The following is a 19,143-nucleotide window of genomic DNA, read 5'->3' as shown; positions in this document are numbered from 1 at the left end:
TCAATACACATCTGTAGGAGTTTTTGGTGATTTTACAATACTTAAGGTTTTTATACCAAGCACAATGCTAAATTATGGTGCTCTGGAAATTTTAAGGGTTATGAGGTATATGAGCATATGAGCATACACACCAGTCATAGGTCAAAACATTGTTTTTTGGGCAATTGGGCAGAAGTAGCCAGGAGTGGTACTAAATAAAGAGCCGCATGGGAGCCAAAAGAGCCGGCTCTTACAACTGATCTGAGCCAACTGATCTGGATCACTAAAAAGAGCCTGAATTCCCTTCACTACCAGTTACTGTTTGTTATCCTTCACGCATGATGGAGCGGTCAGCGTGGTGCTTTTCCTGCCCCCCCGACCAATCATTTCAAAGAAAAACACACGGATGAATGGGGCGGCGCTGTTTCTACGCACACACAGACACACACACACACTCGCCCCACAAACACACCACCGGACAGAAAGGAGAAAACACGCTGACTCACCGAACTGAATCAACGGTAAGTTAAAAGGTTAGCTTACTTTTACGGGTTACAAATGTTTGCTAACGGCTACTAGCTTATCCGCGTGTCTACACTATGTGAATGTCCGTTTATGGTTTAATGTGTGCTACAAAACACCGCGGTTGGTAGACTAGCTGGCCTGAATTGTATTAGAAGAGGCTGTAGGTATATTTTGGGCTCTTTCTCTCTACATTTGCTGTCATAATCCTGTATCTGCAATTTGGTAGTCCGCTACTTTTCTGAGAAGCCATCACATGTTAAAAGCACATTTTAAAACGTATAAATATAGAACTTTTAAATGAAAAGTACCTTTGTTGCTTCCCCGGTCCTTTTTAATAAAGAAAACTAGCTTCAAACACATGGGCTACAACCTGTTTGCGGCTCAATAACGTTAACATATTAATATCAAAAGTAAGCTGGTGTGATAGGCAGAGCAACAGGTGATCCTGGTTCCCGGGCAGACGCGCGATTGACAGTCGTATAAGCCAATCCGCTGGCAGAGAACTGACTACACGCACCAATCGCGTGCGCCCACAGTGTTGGTGTGGGCGTTGATCCGGGCTGACAGCAGTGTCATCAGCGGTGGATCCACACTGGGACACCGCGGACAGACGGGGAGGGTGCTCCTGTTTCTGGGGAAGGATTTTCCGTCGTCGTTGCCGACATACGAGGCGGAAATACACCGTGAGTTGAATTTCAGGTAGTGTAGAGGCTCGAGAGGACCGCGGCTCTGTTCCGAGAGGATTTACATTTTATGTTTTCTCCACAGATGGCTCAGACTGGTAGGTAACCAAATGTGGACTGGACATAAAAACGCATGTGTTCACCTGCCCTGTAAATCCTGTCGGTCTATGGTACATTTAATGTAATCTCATATCCGGATAAAATATACAGTCACTGGAAACTAAACTGTGTTTTTAATTCAATTAAAGATCAAATGTCATACCAAAATTACAGTAAAACATAGCAAAACTAGGCCTCTATGGGAATGTTACAGAGATACCATAGAAGATTAAATTAAAGTTACCACAGTAAGGTGGCTGTAAACTCCATGTTGTGTGACTTTCAGTATGGAGTAAATGAAAGTAATTTTCTGTCACTGGACTTTGCATAATGCTTTGGCTCCATTACAGCCAGGTAATATATCAGTATAATGACACTGGGATATCAGGCTAGATAGAGTATATTGTTCAAAAGTCTGTTCATGGTCATAAACGATAAAGGATTTTATAGATAGTGACACATGATTGTGGACTTTGAGTGAAATGAAACCTGAATTATACCCTCATCTGTTTGGTCATCATCCACATTAAAAACCATTCCTCAGAAAATTGTTGCATGTGAAACTCCTCTAACAGAGCCGAAAAATTAACCTTAAACTGTCGCCAACATAATTAGTCAAGAATATTAGATTTGTTTTTTTTACATGCTGGGTGTGTTATGTAAGAAGTGTTTTTTCACTGATATAGCTACCTAGCACGTTACCCATAGTGATCTCATCCACTGTTATTAAAGAATGCAGCTTTAAAGTGAGACTGTAACTTGTGAAAGAGAAGATCGCACCATCTTCCTCTTACAAATGAAAAGTTGGAAATTCATAAGTGATAAAATGCACCCTTGCTCAAATTGATCTGACTTACTTGGTCTGGTAACAGCAATGGCTTATGGTGGCTTATGTTAGCAGACTATAGTTTGTTGACTTTATGACTCTGCTCTACTTGTGCTACTGCTTTACTACATTTTAGCTCACACAGATCACCAAAATGATAATTTCTTTAAAGCAACAGACTCGAGAGAATCTTGGGAAATACTAATGTGCCATTATCCTGTAATTACCACTTGTGACCACAGTTGGTGTATTAAGCCACATGACTTTAAGTGTATCTGCCTCTGTAAGCCTGTGTTTCCCCTGCAGTAATATATGTAGTATGCTTTCAGGTAATTGCTGCAGTCATTTTGGAATATCAGCGGCTCTGAGGATTATTGCTGGACCATTGGATCAAATCTCCCAAATCGCCAGTCCTTCCTCATGAGGAAAGATGGGGAACGGATTGTCAGAGCAACCTAGCTTCATCTCAAGCATCCCCTTCTTCCAGTCTTTCCACATCGCCATCCTCGGGTTGGACTCAGCAGGGAAGACCACCGTTCTGTACAGACTGCAGTTCAATGAGTTTGTGAACACAGTGCCCACTAAAGGGTTCAATGCGGAGAAGGTCAAACTATCTCTGGGCGGCCACAGGACTGGGACCTTCCACTTCTGGGATGTAGGCGGTCAGGAGAAGCTTCGGCCCCTGTGGAAGTCATATACACGATGCACGGATGGCATCATTTTTGTGGTGGACTCTGTGGATGCAGAGCGCATGGAGGAGGCCAAGACGGAGCTCCATAAAATTGCCAAAACCTCTGAAAACCAGGGTGTGCCGCTGCTGGTGGTAGCCAACAAACAGGACTTGAGGCACTCTTTGGGACTTGCTGAAATTGAGAAATTGCTGGCGCTGAAAGAACTGGGCCCTGCAACTCCCTGGCACCTGCAGCCAGCCTGCGCCATCATAGGAGACGGACTCAGGGAGGGCCTGGAGAGACTCCATGACATGATCCTTAAAAGGAGGAAGGTGCTCCGGCAGCAGAGGAAAAAGAGATAAACTGGTCATGAGAAGGACTTGTCTGCTGTTATTTGTGAAGGAAACAAAGGATATTCTACTGGGTGGACACAGGCATCCACTGCAGGTCCAGATTCAACATACTGAGTTTTATCAGTCCACAATTGAGATTTAGGATTCCCGGTCTTGTGATGATGCTGTTGATCAGGAAGTGACACATAAAGGAATACAGTATGAAGATGAGAAAGGTTCAGATATGTGTGGATATGCTATAAAGAGTTTAAATGGATTATAAAGCATTGAGGGTTTGGGGTCTGGAAGGGTGATGGAAGTTAAGGATGCTGTATGTTTCATGAATGGCTCATTGCTGTTCCAAACAATGTTACCAAAAATAATTTAAGCAAAGGCTTTGACTAGTTGAAGAGTTATTTGGTAAATGATTGATCATTATTACACCAGATGGGCAATGAAATATACATTGATTTAATTTACTGTTTTATATGTTGTTATAACTTGTTGATTTTTTTACACTGGACTTCCTTTGTCAAAGAAAAGTATTATCATGCATTATCGCATTATTATCGATTTGTTTGCTGGCTTATATTGCTAATTTTTTTAAAGCACTTTAGATTATCACTTCGTATGAAGTTTACAGTTTTTAAATAGAGCATACTGTGTTGGATTATACAGAATGTTTGAGCAAAATACAACAGATGCTACTGTAGTTGGTCCACATTGGCCACATTGTCATTAGACAGGTTCTGCATTATGTTTTGCTTAATAAAACATATTTAGAGCAATGTTGACAGTGGTATGGAGGGTATTATTATGTCCACTTTGATATTCAAGAGCTTGGGTTTAAAAAGCAGGTACTCAAAGATGCTCAGGATTGAAACCTTCAATTGGTTTGGGTGATGGCAGGTTGAGCTTTGGAGCTTGTTTGAATTCACAGAGGGGGATGATTACTGAAACAAGCAGTATGTGAAAACATTTGTGCCCTTTAGCCAGGCACTAAACTACTAGTTCCCCCAGGGGAGCTGCTGAAGAGCTGACATTACAGCACGAGTTGATCTGTCACGTGTGACTATGATGCAACATATTTTCTTAAAAAAATATTTTTCATTTCAAGCAACTTGCACAATGATTGTGTTGATGCAGGAACACGCCCGACACCTGAAGGGCTATTTAAATGATTGTGTGGGCATCAACGAAGCCTGATACAAACATCCAAAAAACAGTTCGAAGTTCTCCACAGTAGAACAGCTTAAATGTCTTCCCACTATTGGCTGCTGCAGTCTAAAGGGTTAAGAGAAGCACTGATGCGTTGCAGCACAGACAGCCTGTCCTCAGGACTCAAAAATGTTGTCGGTTCAGTCTGAAGGCCAGACCCAGTACAACAAGCTGGGGCAGGAGACGGTGAAGCAGGGGCAGTATTTTTGGACAGAGCTGGGCGGATATGCAGCCCAGTGTATTAACGCCATTTGCTCTCTCATTCCTTCGAAACAATTAGTGACTGAAAGCCTGACAGGCCCGTGCAGCAGCTGGCTTTCTAAAATAACTGTGTGATGCAGACTGGTGGTCTGAACTGCTCATAGACTGAATCACCAAACATCCTCACCATTATAAATATCTGTTCCACTTAAATGTGATAATTGTGACCTTGCTGTGCGGTTTTGGTGCTGCATCTCAGGGGCTCTGTTGCATTTAAAAATAGAAGAATTTAGTTTTTACACATTTGTATGACTTTCGGGCTACAGCAGAATGTAACTGAAGTCAGTGGATGTAAATCTTCTTTTTTTATGGCTTTAATGACTTTATTAGATAAGTTAAAAGCAGGGGGGGATTGACACACAAGGCTAATGGCTGCTTTTGAACTCAGCGTGTTGGTTATCAGTTTCCCAGAAAGCCCCATTTATGTCAGATGATGAGTTATGTGTTTGTGTTGGGAAGCCCAGGTGCCTCTTTCCTACTTCTCTGCCAACGAAGGAAACTTAAAGGGCAAAGGTATATTCACACTTTTCCTGATTCTACTTCCTTTTCTCTGAAAGCCATGTCAGCCTTGTGTGTGTGTGTGTGTGTGTGTGTGTGTGTGTGTGTGTGTGTGTGTGTGTGTGTGTGTGTGTGTGTGTGTGTGTGTGTGTGTGTGTGTGTGTGTGTGTAAGCCAATTTATGTGTCCTGCTTTCCCTCCCGTCTGTACCTCAGGCCATTTCTTTTGATCTGCTGAAGCACCCAGTGGGGGATGACTGGTCAAAAGCTTATTACCTGTCTTTTGCTTTCTTTTTGCTGACTCAGTTTAAAATGCCTAAAACCATATGGAAGGACTAAAACAAGTATAATCACATTTCTTGCTTGTATACAGTATATAATATAATTATTGTGCACGTAGAAAGGGTTCCCTCTCTCCCATCCTGTACGTCAGCCTTTATCCGCTCTTGTTCTTGCAGAGTCGTCAGTCAAACGTGGATTAGGGTGAACAAATCTCTTGTCCAGGGGCCATCCATTAACCCATTAACCTCAGATGGTGTGTTGGGCAGGAAAACACTCTGGTCAACATGGAATAAAAGCACACGGCTTCATGAGCATGTATTGTGTGGAGCAGCTCATCCATACAAGAATTTCCACCCATTATTGCTTTTATACTGAACTGAGCCACCTCGGCTGCTCTCGCTGAGAGACGCCTAAGGCACGATCGAGTTTGGTAGTTATTTTCAGGTTGGGCGTCACACAGCTGAATGCTGTACAAAATGTTCTGTCCTGCGTGTTGGGTGAGAACGTGTAAAGCAATGAGATTTTTCTACAACATATGATCGAGCTGCAAATTGGAAGGAGCAGCTGGTGTCAGACGGATTTTTCCACGCTGTAAATTCTCATGTCAGACCTTTCTTTTAATGATATCCTGAGTGTCCCTCAACATAGACACACCCGTGAAACCCTCCACATGGGAACACAAGTGATCAAGGAGTCTCAAGGATGATTCAACAACACTATAGATTCATGTTGTGTTCATCTGTATTAAACATTTCTACTTACATTTTAGGTTAAGGTAGAGGGGTCGAAATAACAGGTTGTTTTTAGGGATATCAGCTTGATGCTGCAAATACTACAATACCCATGAGCCTCAGCCACTGTTGCCATGGAAGCCAGTTACAAGCTGTAGAAATTCAGAGCTCTTTATTGTTGCCCCGGAGGACAAAACATAGTTGCTGAAGTCAACATTGGCTCAGAATCTGTAGTCTTAAGATGTTTTTGGCTATGGTGCTGAAGATAATGAATGAACAAAGTGAAATATGCTAACGTAAAATGAGCTTTCATTTCAGTTTTTTAAAGACAAAAACATGCAAGTCTTTATGTAAGTTTCTGACATGTCCTTGTATTATTTTGCATGTAGACCAGGGATGAGCTCGCATGATGTTGGGAAAAGCCTCTAATTATGAAGGAGAAGTGGAACAATGTGGAGTAGTTTCTGTGCCTTCCTTTTTAAATGAGCCTCACCCAGACAAGATGTTTTCTCATAGTTAATGTCGGTTTTGTTTCTTTCTAAAAGCTGTTCACGGTGTTTTCTGTCTATTCAAAGCCTGGAAGATCCAGTGTGTAAGATTTACGGGTATTTGTTCACAGAATATGGCTGAAATGAAATATAATATTTGTGAGTTTTCATTAGTAATAATCACCTGAAAATAAGAGGTGTTGTGTATTCGTTTCCTTAGAATGAGCTCTTTGTATCTACTGAGGGAGCAGATCCTGTTCAACAGAGTCCACCATGTTGCACCGCCATGTTTCTACAGTAGCCCAGAAAAGACAAACCAAACACAGGCTCCTCATTTTCAGTGTTTATTGTGGCCGCTGTAGGATGAGGCGAGGGGGTTTAGCTGATTGCAATCTGCAACCTCAGCGCTGGATGCCACTAAATCCTGCACACTGGACTTCAAAAGATAATCGAGTATCTTTATTGTACAGGCCAGTCAAATCTGGACATTTCATTTTTAACAAAGACAAAATGGTGATTTGCATTCAACGCCAACATATCCCATGAGTCTGAGCCACAGAGATGTCAAGACTGGATGTGTAGTCGTTGAATGCAACAAGATAATGTCTTTTCATTGGTTTAACTTTAAGAGGGAGTGAAAAAAGATGCTCACAAGGACAAATTACATTGAGAAATAAAAGCTTGAACCTAATCTGGAAGAATGGTGGAACTTTGGCTTTCCATGAAATGCATTAAAGCGAAATTTAAGTGATAGTCAAGGGCAAATAAGGTCAAAATAAGGATACGATACAAGTGAACTTGAGTACATGCATTTGTTTTATATGTGTGAGACAATGAGTAAATGCCTTTTGACCTTGAACAAAGTGGTACACAGTCGACGCGCCCAGCCTCCGCAGCACATATACTCGCACTTCTTTTGGCACGTTTTGGTGTAATGCTGCTGGCAGAAGGAGGTGCATTTAAAAATGCATACCATAAAGCTCCTTTTCTGCAAGGCCGTGCCACAGTAATGTTTGTGACTCCACTTTCCCATAAATCCACCTCCAGAGGCTTCTCTTATTCTGCTGAGTTTTGAATTTATCCCATTGTGGACTTAAAAAGGGGACACTGCAATATATGCATACTCCTAGCCTGCTTATTATGCAAGGTTATCATGACGGGATTCATTTTTCTTCCCCCAGTCTATTGAGAGTGAGTGGCCTATTTACATGTGAATTCCTCCTGTAGCCCTGCAGCCTCACTCAAAGTAGCGAACGGGGCCACCTGCAAGGGGAGAGGGGGGAGGAGGAGGAGGAGGAGGAGGAGGAGGAGGAGGGTGACGCTGTTTGAGGAGCTAGAGAAGTGCACTCCTGTTTTCTTTGCAGAGAAGAGAAGCTGGTTTCATTAATCCTCAGGATCCATGGAGACAGAGAGTGAGCTGTGGCAAAATGGGAACACAAGCAAAACAGACAGACGTTTATTAATCACCTGAATACACACTTTCAATGGTAGTGCTGTGATTCTCGTAAGACATTTTTCTGTTAATGTTGCTAATTTCATTTTCTGGCCTGAAAATGATAAATGAACGAATTGCTGAATTCGTGCTGAAATGAACGACATTATCTCCCATAGAACACATTTTTATACTATTTATTTACCTGCTTTCCAAATACGTCTTGCAGGAAACATGATTTTTTTTGCTTGGACTAAAAGCGTCAGGATGCTTCAAATGAAGTGCTTGTTGGATTGTTGAACACCATCTGAAGCCCCTTCCCCCCCACACCTGTCTTGCAACTTCATGCAGCAGTTGGCCAGGTGTGTGGAAGGGAGGAAGCAGGCAGGATTTGAACCTCTCTCTCAAGCTCTCTTTGTTACTTTCCTTTTGGTTGGTACAAATGACTGAAGCACAATAGATGCCTTTAGGAAGAGGCTGCCTGGAGTGTGCACCGTGGAGGTGTTGGTATGTTTTAAAACATATTTTGTTCATCTGCAACGTGTTTATAGCTGTTTTCAGCAGCTCAATCAAAGGTGGGATGAAAAGCTGGCCATCACAGAGAGGAGTGAGATGCAATAATCCTTCAGCTGGGGATAAACAACCCTTTTGACACATTTTCAAGGTATTCACAGCAGGAAATATGATATCCTTGTACTGCACAAAAGTCAAAAGGAAGGAGGTTGAAGTGGGTGGCTTTGTGTACAAAGCACAGAACCTTGACACTAGAGCCGGGGGTTTGCATCCTGCATCTCCTGTTGTTAGATATGGGTAAGTGTTTAAGTAGCCTAAACCTGAAGTATCTCACCTCATGCTAAAAGTCAGCACTAACTTTGGAGAGACACAGGATTGAAATAAAACAGACTTTCATCTGCATACATGTTTTTACTGTTGTGGCAAAATCTACCCGCTAGAATCAAATCAGGTTCAAAATAGGTGCAAATACAAGCAGATACAACTGCCTGCAAATTGCAGGCAGTTGTATCTGCTTTGATATGGACAGAATATTAACAGGCATTCTATTCTGCTCAAACATCAACATTAACCCTTCCTACAAATGACTGGATGTCTCGCTTTCTTTGGGTTTTACATCAGGTTTTCAAATCAAATTTTACTGTAACTGTCCAACTCATAAAAGCGCTGCCGTGTGCTATCAAATGAAGTCTTGTCTAATGCACACCTGGTAGACAGGTGTGTAGGAAAATGAAATCCTGCACACCATCAGCACTGACTCGATTAGACAGGCAACATTTCGGGAATGGACCTTCGTCAGGCATCAAATTTAACTTTTCTCCTACTGAAGCTATCCATGCATACTGTTCTGTACATACAACTGTTGTGTTGGTTGGACCATAAAGTTGCTCACTCATGTTCAACTTCTGGTCTCTAATGCCTGTTTTATGGTTCTGTTCACAAGGTTTGGAACTTAAACAAAAACTTTTGAATTTATATAACTGTGTTGCGCTGCTACTTTGATGCACTTTCAGTGTAAGTCCCAAAAGCAAAACAGACGTCAAATACAGTGTAAAGCAGTGTCATTGTTACAAAATCTAATCTGATTGAAATCCATGACACTGTCTTTAGGACTGTTACTGTAGCCTGATCAACTCTAGCAGGCTTGGACTACATGCTCAGCTAAATGTTGTTGCACTAGAACGGATCAGGCATCACTTGTGTGCTGCAGCAGTGTTTTTCTCCATGGACGGTCGACAGTGTTCACGCAGTGACATTCCTTGGCTCAGCCTGTGTGAAAGCCTCATTGTCGACGTGATGATTGCTCTTTCACCTCTCGGTCTCTGTCTGAATGACTGTCGGCAGCTGGAATGGGAATGGGGGAAATCTGTGTATGTGCGTGGGTGCGTGCACAAAATGATGGCCAAATGACTTTTTCATTCTCTCTCCCATTTTGACCTTGAACCACGGGCTGCACAGTTACACCCACTCAACATGCATAACGCTCCCAGACATCGGGTCCACAAAGAGCCGTGTCCCCTCCAGTCTGGGTATTGTGAGGCACAAGCCTGTGAAATCTGTCTTTGGTCTTGTTTGGGCATGAGAGATTACGGTGGGTTTAGGCTGTGGTCTCCAAAGCTTTATGTTCGCACACCGACTGATGGCGAAATTCATGATGAGCTGTGCACTCAGTGGAGTTTCATCAGTCAACAGATGAGAGGTCCCAAAATAGCTGAAAGATCCAGGATCCAAGATTCAGTGCTTTGTGCAACCAGCAGGTCTTCTGTGGTTTGTTGAGCTGAACACTGAACATTGACAACTCCACAAAAAGGAATAAATTAACACAGTTTATAATAAATATGTGTTTTCTACCACAAACTCCAACAACCATAAGCAGAAATACTCTAATGTTTTAGTAAATGAACATTGCAATACCATGATGGAGAAATAGTCCAATGAGGATGATCATGATTTCATATTAGTTGTAAAAAGTAGGAAGCAAAGAAATGAAATGTGTACACACACACATATATATAGCAGTTGCCATGTTTAGTACAGTATTTTTGTCTGAATGTTGTGGAATAAACATTAAAAGTCTGGAATAGTCTTGCAAAATAGAAATAATCATAAAATGTACCAGCAGCTAAAATTTGCACTTAAATACAAAAAAATAACTGTACTATTGATCTGTGATAACAACCACAAACAGTTATGGTTAAAAATCTACACATCTACAGTTCAAATATGTGATCATCAACGCTGTATTAAACGGAAGCATGTCTCTGCATAAAATCACATTTTTAAATCAAATGCAGAGCCAGATTTTAAGTTTAAAAGTCACTATCGTCTGTTGTTTTTGCCTCTTAATTCATTCAGTGCGTCTGTTACAGGTTGATGCACTTGTCAGAAGCCTTTAAGTGAATAAAGACGCAGCACATTGTTTTGTCTAGACGCTCTGCCCTCTGCGTGATAGCTGGAATTCAAATCAGATACTGCCTGTGATTCATCGCCTCTTAGCAGTTTCAGCCCTGAAATTAATTCCCAAACCAGAAAAAGAAGCCTTCAGGGTTCAGACAGAGGTCATACACATGTCTCCTCTGTCTGCCTCATGAGATGGCGTACAATCAGGAGGGGGAGAGAACTTAAATGTAGCCCAGGTCATACGTGAAATTTAAACATTCGATAAGCACACATGAGCCTTGTTGCCTACTGAGTCATCTGGATGCTCCAGCATTCGTAATCCCATCACTGGTTTGCGTGCAAAGCACTTAATACTAGTGATTTACTAAATCTGGTTGCACCATTAAAACTTGTGAAATGTTTTAGCCAGTGAAGATTTCACACATCACAATGTGCTTTTAATTTTCAAAAATAACACAAACAATATATTAGGCCACGACCCAACCCCTTTCAGAAGTGAGTAAAACTCTGCTTTATGTGCATATGTGGACAATCTTGGTGTTTAAGAGCATCATTAATGTAGTGAATAAGTGGGAAATATCCAATTATGCTAACGTAATCCAGGCATGAAGTTTTGGCTAATTGATAAAAATGCAATTTAAACGATATCAGCACAGTAAAGGATTAAGTGTCATACAAATAAATCAATTAGTCTGCATCAATCCTGTGTCAATGTTTATTTAGCTTAAGACATTAGCTAAAGAGCAATTAGGCTTAAGATAAATAACTGTTTATCTTAAGGTATCAGCTAAACAACAGCACTAACAGAGGATGTAAATAACTAATCTCAGTTCATTTGTGTTGTGCAACCTGTTTGAATTGATGTGTAAATCTCCACTTAGCAACATTTAATAGAACTAGGCTAAGTCTAAATCAAATCCAGGACTTAAGTATCTGATCTAATGTTAATGCTGATAAGTGTCTTCTTCTTCCTCTCTTGAGCCTTTTGGGACACCAAATATAGCCGCTCTCAGTGACCCACTTCACATTACCTCAAAATCAAATTGTTCTTATTGGAATCACACTGGACCATAATCTAATTTGCAGTGAAACCTGAACAAGGGTGCTTCATTCCACCTCTAACTGAGAGGCGTTGATGTCTCAACTGGAGAGCTGTTTTTCCTCTCTCCTCGCGTAATGATGCTCGCCGCAGCTGACCCCCCACCGCCCGGTATAAACAGCATGACTCCCCTGATACTGGCAATAACACTGACGGAGGTATTTAAACAGCCACAACACGAGGCGTCTCAACTAGAAGTTCATTAACTGCAAAGAAAGGCTGAATAATGAACTGGGCTCTTTTTAGCAGGGATGAGGACGGGGCGGGGGTTGTTATATTGATGTTCCTCCATGATTAACACTCCTAACTCGCTGGTCCAGAGTCTGCCTGGATTTCCATGGCAATCAGAGCTGGCCCTTCACTGCAGGAGCCTGTAGCTTCACAAAGCTGAAGTTTTCTGCCTGGTTACACTGATTAGATATTTTGCTGGGTGGTGTGCTTGTGGACCATCTGCCCCACAGCTGAGCAGAAGTTGCAGATAAGAAAGGATTGATTCGGTTTTTGCGGAGTCTTTCAGGGCCGTCCTCGTGCAGGCATGTCCCTTATCTACATCACCCTCTCTGGGATGCCTGGGGGTACCCCTCTCACCTCTGAAGATGGAGAGGCTGCACTTTGCCTCGCCAGCTGCGGGGTGTCAGAACTCCTGACCTAAATTACACCATTATCTTTAAAAAGAGCCAAAAAAACAACATTTGAGTCCACCAGGAGTCTTATCAACTGTCCCCCTGCTGCTGTATCAGAGGCTGGGTGTGGAGAGGAACAATCAGGCTGCAGGTTTTCTATGAGAACCAGACTCCAACTCCTCCATGGTGTAAAACCTCCGGGGGAGGGGAGGGTGCAAGGGTGGGCTGGGTTACCCTCCCTGGCCCTCAGAGCCATAAATCAAAATAAATTAAAGTCAGGCTCCCCCTGCACATATGGTGCTCTCTGGAACAGGACTATTCTGAATCAGGACTGGGCTGCACCAGCTTGTCAGTCCATTACTGAGTTTGTCTGTGAAGTCATTCTTAGTTCTTAGTAACTCGTGCTGTAGCTGCTTTCTAACCAGTGATTTACTAAATCAGGTTGCATCATTAAAACTTGAGGAACGTCTTTTCTAACGTTTAAATCAGTTGCAAAGAAAAAAGGAAACAACATTTGAATCAAGCATTAGGTCAGATGTCTCAGCCACGTCTGTTCACTTCAAAGGGAGTCCTAATTTAGCAAGCTAATGCTAACTTTGTCAGCTGATTCAGTTAGCGACGTCACAGCCACGCCTGTCAGTTATTGGGTGTAAATATTTAGTAACAACTAATGTCCACATTAAAACTAGTTTGTGCAATGCAGCACGTTTCAGTTTGCCTGCATCTCCACCGACTCAACACTTAAGTTACAGCTTACTGAGGTTTGAGCTTTCACACGTGTGCACTGGCTCCGGGACCTGGTTTAGAAATCTTAGAAGGGTCCTGTGTGTCGGATTTAGTGGCAGCCAGCAGTGAGGTTGCAGATTGCAATCCTCCATTTCCAAGCGTGTACAAGAATCTGCATTAATTACAAAACTCACAAGAGCCAGTGTTTATTTTGTCCATTCTGGCCTACTGTAGAAACATGGCGGTGCAATCAAGTGTAAGCGGCACTTAAATGTTGCAGCTGGTTAAAGTTGAGCTAATTATAATTAGTTCATGTGTTGCTGGATGGCTTAATATATAATACTAGATCAGTTTATTGTTCTGAATCTGCGAAGTTGTCAAATAAGTCCCGTGGAACACGAATGTGCAGAAAATTAAGACGCATGTATGTACGTGAATTTATTTCCCAAAAGAAATTAGAGCACATGTATTTGATGTCCTCAATAAAAAGTGCCCTTCATCAGTAGAAAACCTCATACCTACAGTAGTTGTAGATTTGGATATTTTGTCCTGGAACAGTTTACAACAACTGATGGTTATCAGGTTAAAGTACAGTAAGAACTGCCTGCACCACCTCCCTGTTCTTCTTCTGCTCCGTCCCGTAAGGCAGTAAATTCACTGTACATAGCACGCACTGTCACCGAGCCAGCGTTAAGCCTCTTATCTCGTTCTCTCCCACACTTCTCTTTTGTTCCTGCTCCTTTTACTCCCAGCTAAAGCTTGCATGTCTGATTTTTCTCCCTGCTTGAAGTGAATATATTGTTAACATGTAACAATGACTATGAGCATTTGGGCATATCAAATACAAAGCATGATAAATATTGTCAGACATGTTTTTTCTCTCTCACATTCAAGTCATTTAATATCATTAATTAATCTGTCAGATAATTGGAGTTTTTGCTGCAGTGAAGCATTTGAATGATTGTGCTTTCAAACTGACCCTCCTTCATTAATTAAACTGTGACCACTCAGTGAGCCTGTGGCTTAGTTGAAGGGTCGTTGCTATAAATTCATCTGATCTCCTTAGAACAGGCAGACGGCCCAGTTAAAGCGCAGTAATCTACTATCCTTCACGTGTAATTAGCGCTGTCCTTCATACAGCTGACTGACCCACATGGATGTGTCACTGGCTACAATAATGAGTTCATTTTCAAAGTCTAATGGAGACCACTCATGAAACACTTTGCAACTAAAATACAAATAGTTAAAATGGTGGTTGTGGTTTGCAGAAAATATGCCATTAGGAGACGTATAGGAACTGGAGATTCGTTAATAGACAGGCTTTCCAGTCTGACATTTGGACCCATTGTTCTTTCTTTCTTTGTTACAGATGCATCCACACATTGAAGTGTTTCCAAAATGGCGGGCTGGAGCTAACGCTAAAAACTGCGGCTAACGTTCAGGAATGACATGAGAGATACAGTGAGATGTAGTCTGTAAAAATAACTCGTGCAATGGAGGAAGTTTGTCCAGCAGGTGTGAGAAGCAGCATTTTTGACGTCCCAGTCATAAGATGTGTTTTCCATCCACCAGTTTTCATGCACATTTTTAAATTGTGCATAAAAACAGAAAGAACAAAACAAAACAAAAATGGAAATGCAGAAATTTTGAATAAATATTGAAATAGTGCAAAAATGTGCAAAAAGTGCAAACGGCAACAGACTAAATAAATCATGATGTACATGAAGCATGTGACTTAAACTTCCTGTGAAGCTTCATCTCACTGAAAAGATAAAAAGTCGGCAGACGAAAACACCAGATTTGTGTGGAGCGACAAACTGTAATGCTCCTGAAATTAATTCTTAAAACAAACATAAATGCCATATTTCTATGTTTTTATTTTTTTCAGCGTTTTACATCATTAAAGGTTTGACCGACGCTTGATTAAATATGCTACCTTGTTGCACCTCCTCTTGGTTTAATGGCACCCAACTGGAAAATTAGCACCACCAGCTGTTTATCTCAATAAACCAGATCCTAATGATCACACGGCAGAAGTGGATGGAAACGTGCTGAAATTGAAATGATCTTTTGCAGACTTTCTTGAAATTCTGTTAAAATTGACATTATATTTGAGTGGAAATGTAGCTTTGGTCATGATTTGCCAAAATGAGATAAAGCTAGCGAGTACAACTCAAGCAGATTGAGCCTTTTTTTGGCTTAAAGAATCACAATAAAACAATGTCATATTTTTGCAGTTTAAAATCTTTTAAAATGGGGTACAAAGTCAAGAATGAGACAACTTAAGCCTCATTAAGAACGACAATGAGAACAGCGTGGATGCCACAGCAAAGCTCAAGCAGACTCTTAGTGCAACTGTAAGAACATCAACAGCTATAATGCATGTCAGCACACACTGTTTGTGCATGTGACAACCTTACCAGACTGCACATTTCATTTCTGCACACGGTGAACACGGTTACTGTCATGGTACATCACAAGTGCTGTTTTGATCATGTGATGTGATACACGTATGATGACTAAAATCAATTTGTTTCACTTTGATAGAGACCTGCTGTAATCAACAACGAGATCTAGTTGGACTGAGGCCTGCTATGAGCAAAATAATGCCTGTATTAGTTAAACTCATTTGCTAGTTTTTCTCCACAAGCACACATTTCTATAAACACAAGTGTATAAACCGACCTGGGTTCATTCTGTCTTACAGCACAGCAGACAATCCAACATGAACACCTTCATAACATGAAATACAAAACAACAGCCCACAATGTACCTGTGAGCAGCTCATTATGTTCAGTTCAGTTTACACTGAGTTTCATCGACACTCTGTCTAGACGGAACATTACAAATACAGCATTTACTGCGGTGGTGTTGGATTAAGCGTGTTTTAGTGCTCAGGTATGCACATTATTGTGTTCAGCTTTTGTAATGTTTGCTGACTGTTCTGTCAAAGAAAGCCTTTGTGAAGACAGATCACATTCAGGCAGCTCTGCAAACCTGTTTGTCACCCGTCTGCATTTACAGACACATTTCTTCCAAGATTAAATCTGTTGTTTTGTTCTCTCTTTCAAACCATTTCCCCCATCATGGGTGAACAGGTTACTGCACTCATATAGATACTGTATATCAGTATGATAATGGTTGCACGTATTTTTCTGAGTTATGAAACAAAATGGGAAATGAAAGAGCAGCAGCCATCATGAACAAATGAGAGACGAACACCATAACTAATTAAAGATTCAGCACCCAAATTTGACTCATACTTTCCTTCTCAAACATGACCAAAAAAAGCGTTTTAAACATAAGAATTTTCCTGTCTGTCCAAAACAAGATCAAATTAGACACCGCTGCACTTTGTGTCTTTAAATATATTCCGAGAAACCATGAACCACCGAAAGAGAGGTTTAAAAATCCCTTTGAGCTGTGCTTGAGTTGCAGAAACGAGAGCAGACTGATAAAGTCTCCTGTCTTTTTTTTTTTTTTGCAATGTGAGCTGAAACCCGACACAAGAGTCCCAAAGTCAGATCTGAGCTTAGAGACTGGAGCCTCATTAGCAATCTATCTTTGTGGCCATGAAAAAAAGCACAAAGTAGCTTTGTCTTTGGGCAGTGTTTGATATGCTGCAGCGGGGGCCCCTGAGCTCCGAGACACAGCGAGGACTGAAAGCAGAGACTTCAAAAGTAACCAGTGTCCACCTCCACCTGCCTCTGAAGCCGCGGAGGAGACAGATGATGCCTTGTTCAGCACGAGGAGCAATCGGTACATTTCAGTGGCGCCACCAAATCACCACGCTTGTTACCCTGAGCACCGAAAGCCAGGAAATGCTTTATTTTGATGAGCTGATATTTATGTAAAGACTGGCATGAGTCCAGATTCTGAAAGCTTTTTTATCTGCTTGTCAAACATGCACCAGGAAACTCAGTCTGGGGATTTCAGGGGAAGTTTTTCTTTCTTCCAGCTGCGGTTGCAGCGTATGTCATGCATACTGACATCGGAAAAAACTTGAATGGAAGGAAAAGTGAATGACAGAGAAACAGGAAGTGGAAGGGAGAAAAAAGGGAGAATGCTCAGTGATAAAGATAGATTGCAGATGATGTTTTGCAGTGCTATTGCTAATCCACAGCACTGCTATTTTAGCATTAAATTTTGTGGCAGGTTTAAGCATCAGTATGTTGTTTGGTGACTTCTGCCTTACAGCAGAGATGCTGTTACTGCTGGTGTTTCTCAGAATATTAAAGAGAATCTCCTCTGCAGTCATTCAGAAATGGCTGGTGTTGTTGTTTCCACCAGATGAAGAAGCAATCAACCAATCAGAGATCAAGAATGAGGATCTCATCTAAAACTGCAACAGAAAAATAGCAACCAAATCAGATGAAATCGATGCAGCTGGTGCAAGATGTAAGTCAGCTTCAGCTGACAATGGCATCAGCAGGACGGATATGTCGCTCACGACTGAATAGGTGGAACATATGAAAACAAAACAACCTTCCTTTCAACGAAAAGTGGGTAACTTGAGAACAATGTTGGGCTGAATGAATGAAATGAAAATCAGTGTAATTATCAGGTGAAAGACCCTGCCCTGTTCTGTGGCAGCTACGACCCAGTGGCCCACTGACAGAAGCTGCCAGCAGCTTCGGCGTTGGTCTGTTTTTACTTCTAATGATGGTGCCAGCACTTTAAAATTGAATCTATGACCAATTTATGTTAAGATGATTTGCATCGTATCTTTACTGTAAAGCTGTTCAGGAGCCAAATGCTCAGAACGCTGCCAGGTTTTCACACATTCGGCACATGTAAAATCAAAGATGATGTTTTTAGAAGAAAAAGAGAGCTTAATTTCCACTGAACACATTTCGGATTAGAGTCTTACAAATGAGAAAGAAACAACGTGAACTCTGATCTGCACCTTCATGCAAACACAACAAGCACAGCAGCTGAAGCTAAAACTACAGAGCAGCATGTGCCGGTGTGTCTGAACAACTGGATACCGTTCTACAAGTTCAGCAGCTTTTAGCACAATAGGCTCCCCTCCGCAGGGAACGGCTATGATGTGTTTGGCACGGCGAAGACCTGTTCAACCAGAGCAGGTGTATCCTGGTGCTGAAGGAAGCCTGCTGCAGGCTCTTCACGCTCTCTGACGGACAAACACGTGGGCAGCTGACGGAGGAAACCCGGTAGTGAACAGTCCCTCATCAGCTATTGTCAACATCTGCATTTCAGTGTTTTTCCCCCCTAACCTTAACTGAATGATGCTGCCTGGAGGATTTCACGCTGCATGTTGTGGCATGACACTGAATCTGACATTTTTAGGGCTTTCTGTGTATTCCCAGCACACTTTAAAACCCAATCTGGGAATGCTGACAAAATATCTCGTCTGTTTTGATTCGCTTTGTCTCGTAGCATGTTGGCGTTTCTATGAGTGGTGGGGCTGATAAGGCGAGTCTGTTTTCAGGGTAAAGCTTCGTTTGACATCTACATTTGAGACCTGACAACACATTTCGCTAAAACAGCCTGAAGACCACTCGTGGATTGACATGATAACCTGAAATATGATAACACGAACTTTATGGAACTGCAGGAGGAAATTGCCAGCAGCACAGATGAGAGGATGAGGTTGTAAAATCCTCAGTTAAAAGGTAATAAAGGGTGTAAATGTCTCCAGGAAGTCGACATATTATTTCCTGAAAGAAAGGCAGTATTAGCTTGTATTAGCTTCCTTGTGTGTTGACAGCTTGTCGACAGATCTCACCACTGCTGGG

General features: G+C 41.8%; 1 protein-coding gene across 4 annotated transcripts; it reads left to right on the top strand.

Annotated features, from left to right (window-relative positions):
• The first annotated feature begins 409 nt into the window (after positions 1-409).
• On the top strand, positions 410-3,907 carry arl4aa (ADP-ribosylation factor-like 4aa). 4 transcript variants are annotated; one of them, XM_041941746.1, is made up of 2 exons: positions 410-500; positions 2,442-3,907. In XM_041941746.1, the coding sequence occupies exon 2, from the start codon at positions 2,543-2,545 to the stop codon at positions 3,143-3,145; it is 603 nt and encodes a 200-aa protein (XP_041797680.1). In that variant the 5' UTR covers positions 410-500; positions 2,442-2,542; the 3' UTR covers positions 3,146-3,907. The 4 variants fall into 4 exon arrangements, with proteins under 4 accessions (XP_041797680.1, XP_041797681.1, XP_041797679.1 ...); XM_041941747.1 differs by lacking the exon at positions 410-500 and adding an exon at positions 1,073-1,187; XM_041941745.1 differs by lacking the exon at positions 410-500 and adding an exon at positions 1,078-1,285.
• Positions 3,908-19,143: the final 15,236 nt, after the last annotated feature.

This window comes from Chelmon rostratus, chromosome 8, assembly GCF_017976325.1.
Source record: "Chelmon rostratus isolate fCheRos1 chromosome 8, fCheRos1.pri, whole genome shotgun sequence".
In the NCBI taxonomy this organism is placed as follows: Eukaryota; Metazoa; Chordata; class Actinopteri; order Chaetodontiformes; family Chaetodontidae; genus Chelmon; species Chelmon rostratus.
Note: the sequence above shows the minus strand (reverse complement) of the source record. Positions and strands in the feature narration are given on the sequence as shown.

Coding starts and splice junctions, on each gene's coding strand:
- arl4aa (XM_041941746.1), top strand. CDS start 2,543: ATGGGGAACGGATTGTCAGAGCAACCTAGCTTCATCTCAAGCATCCCC.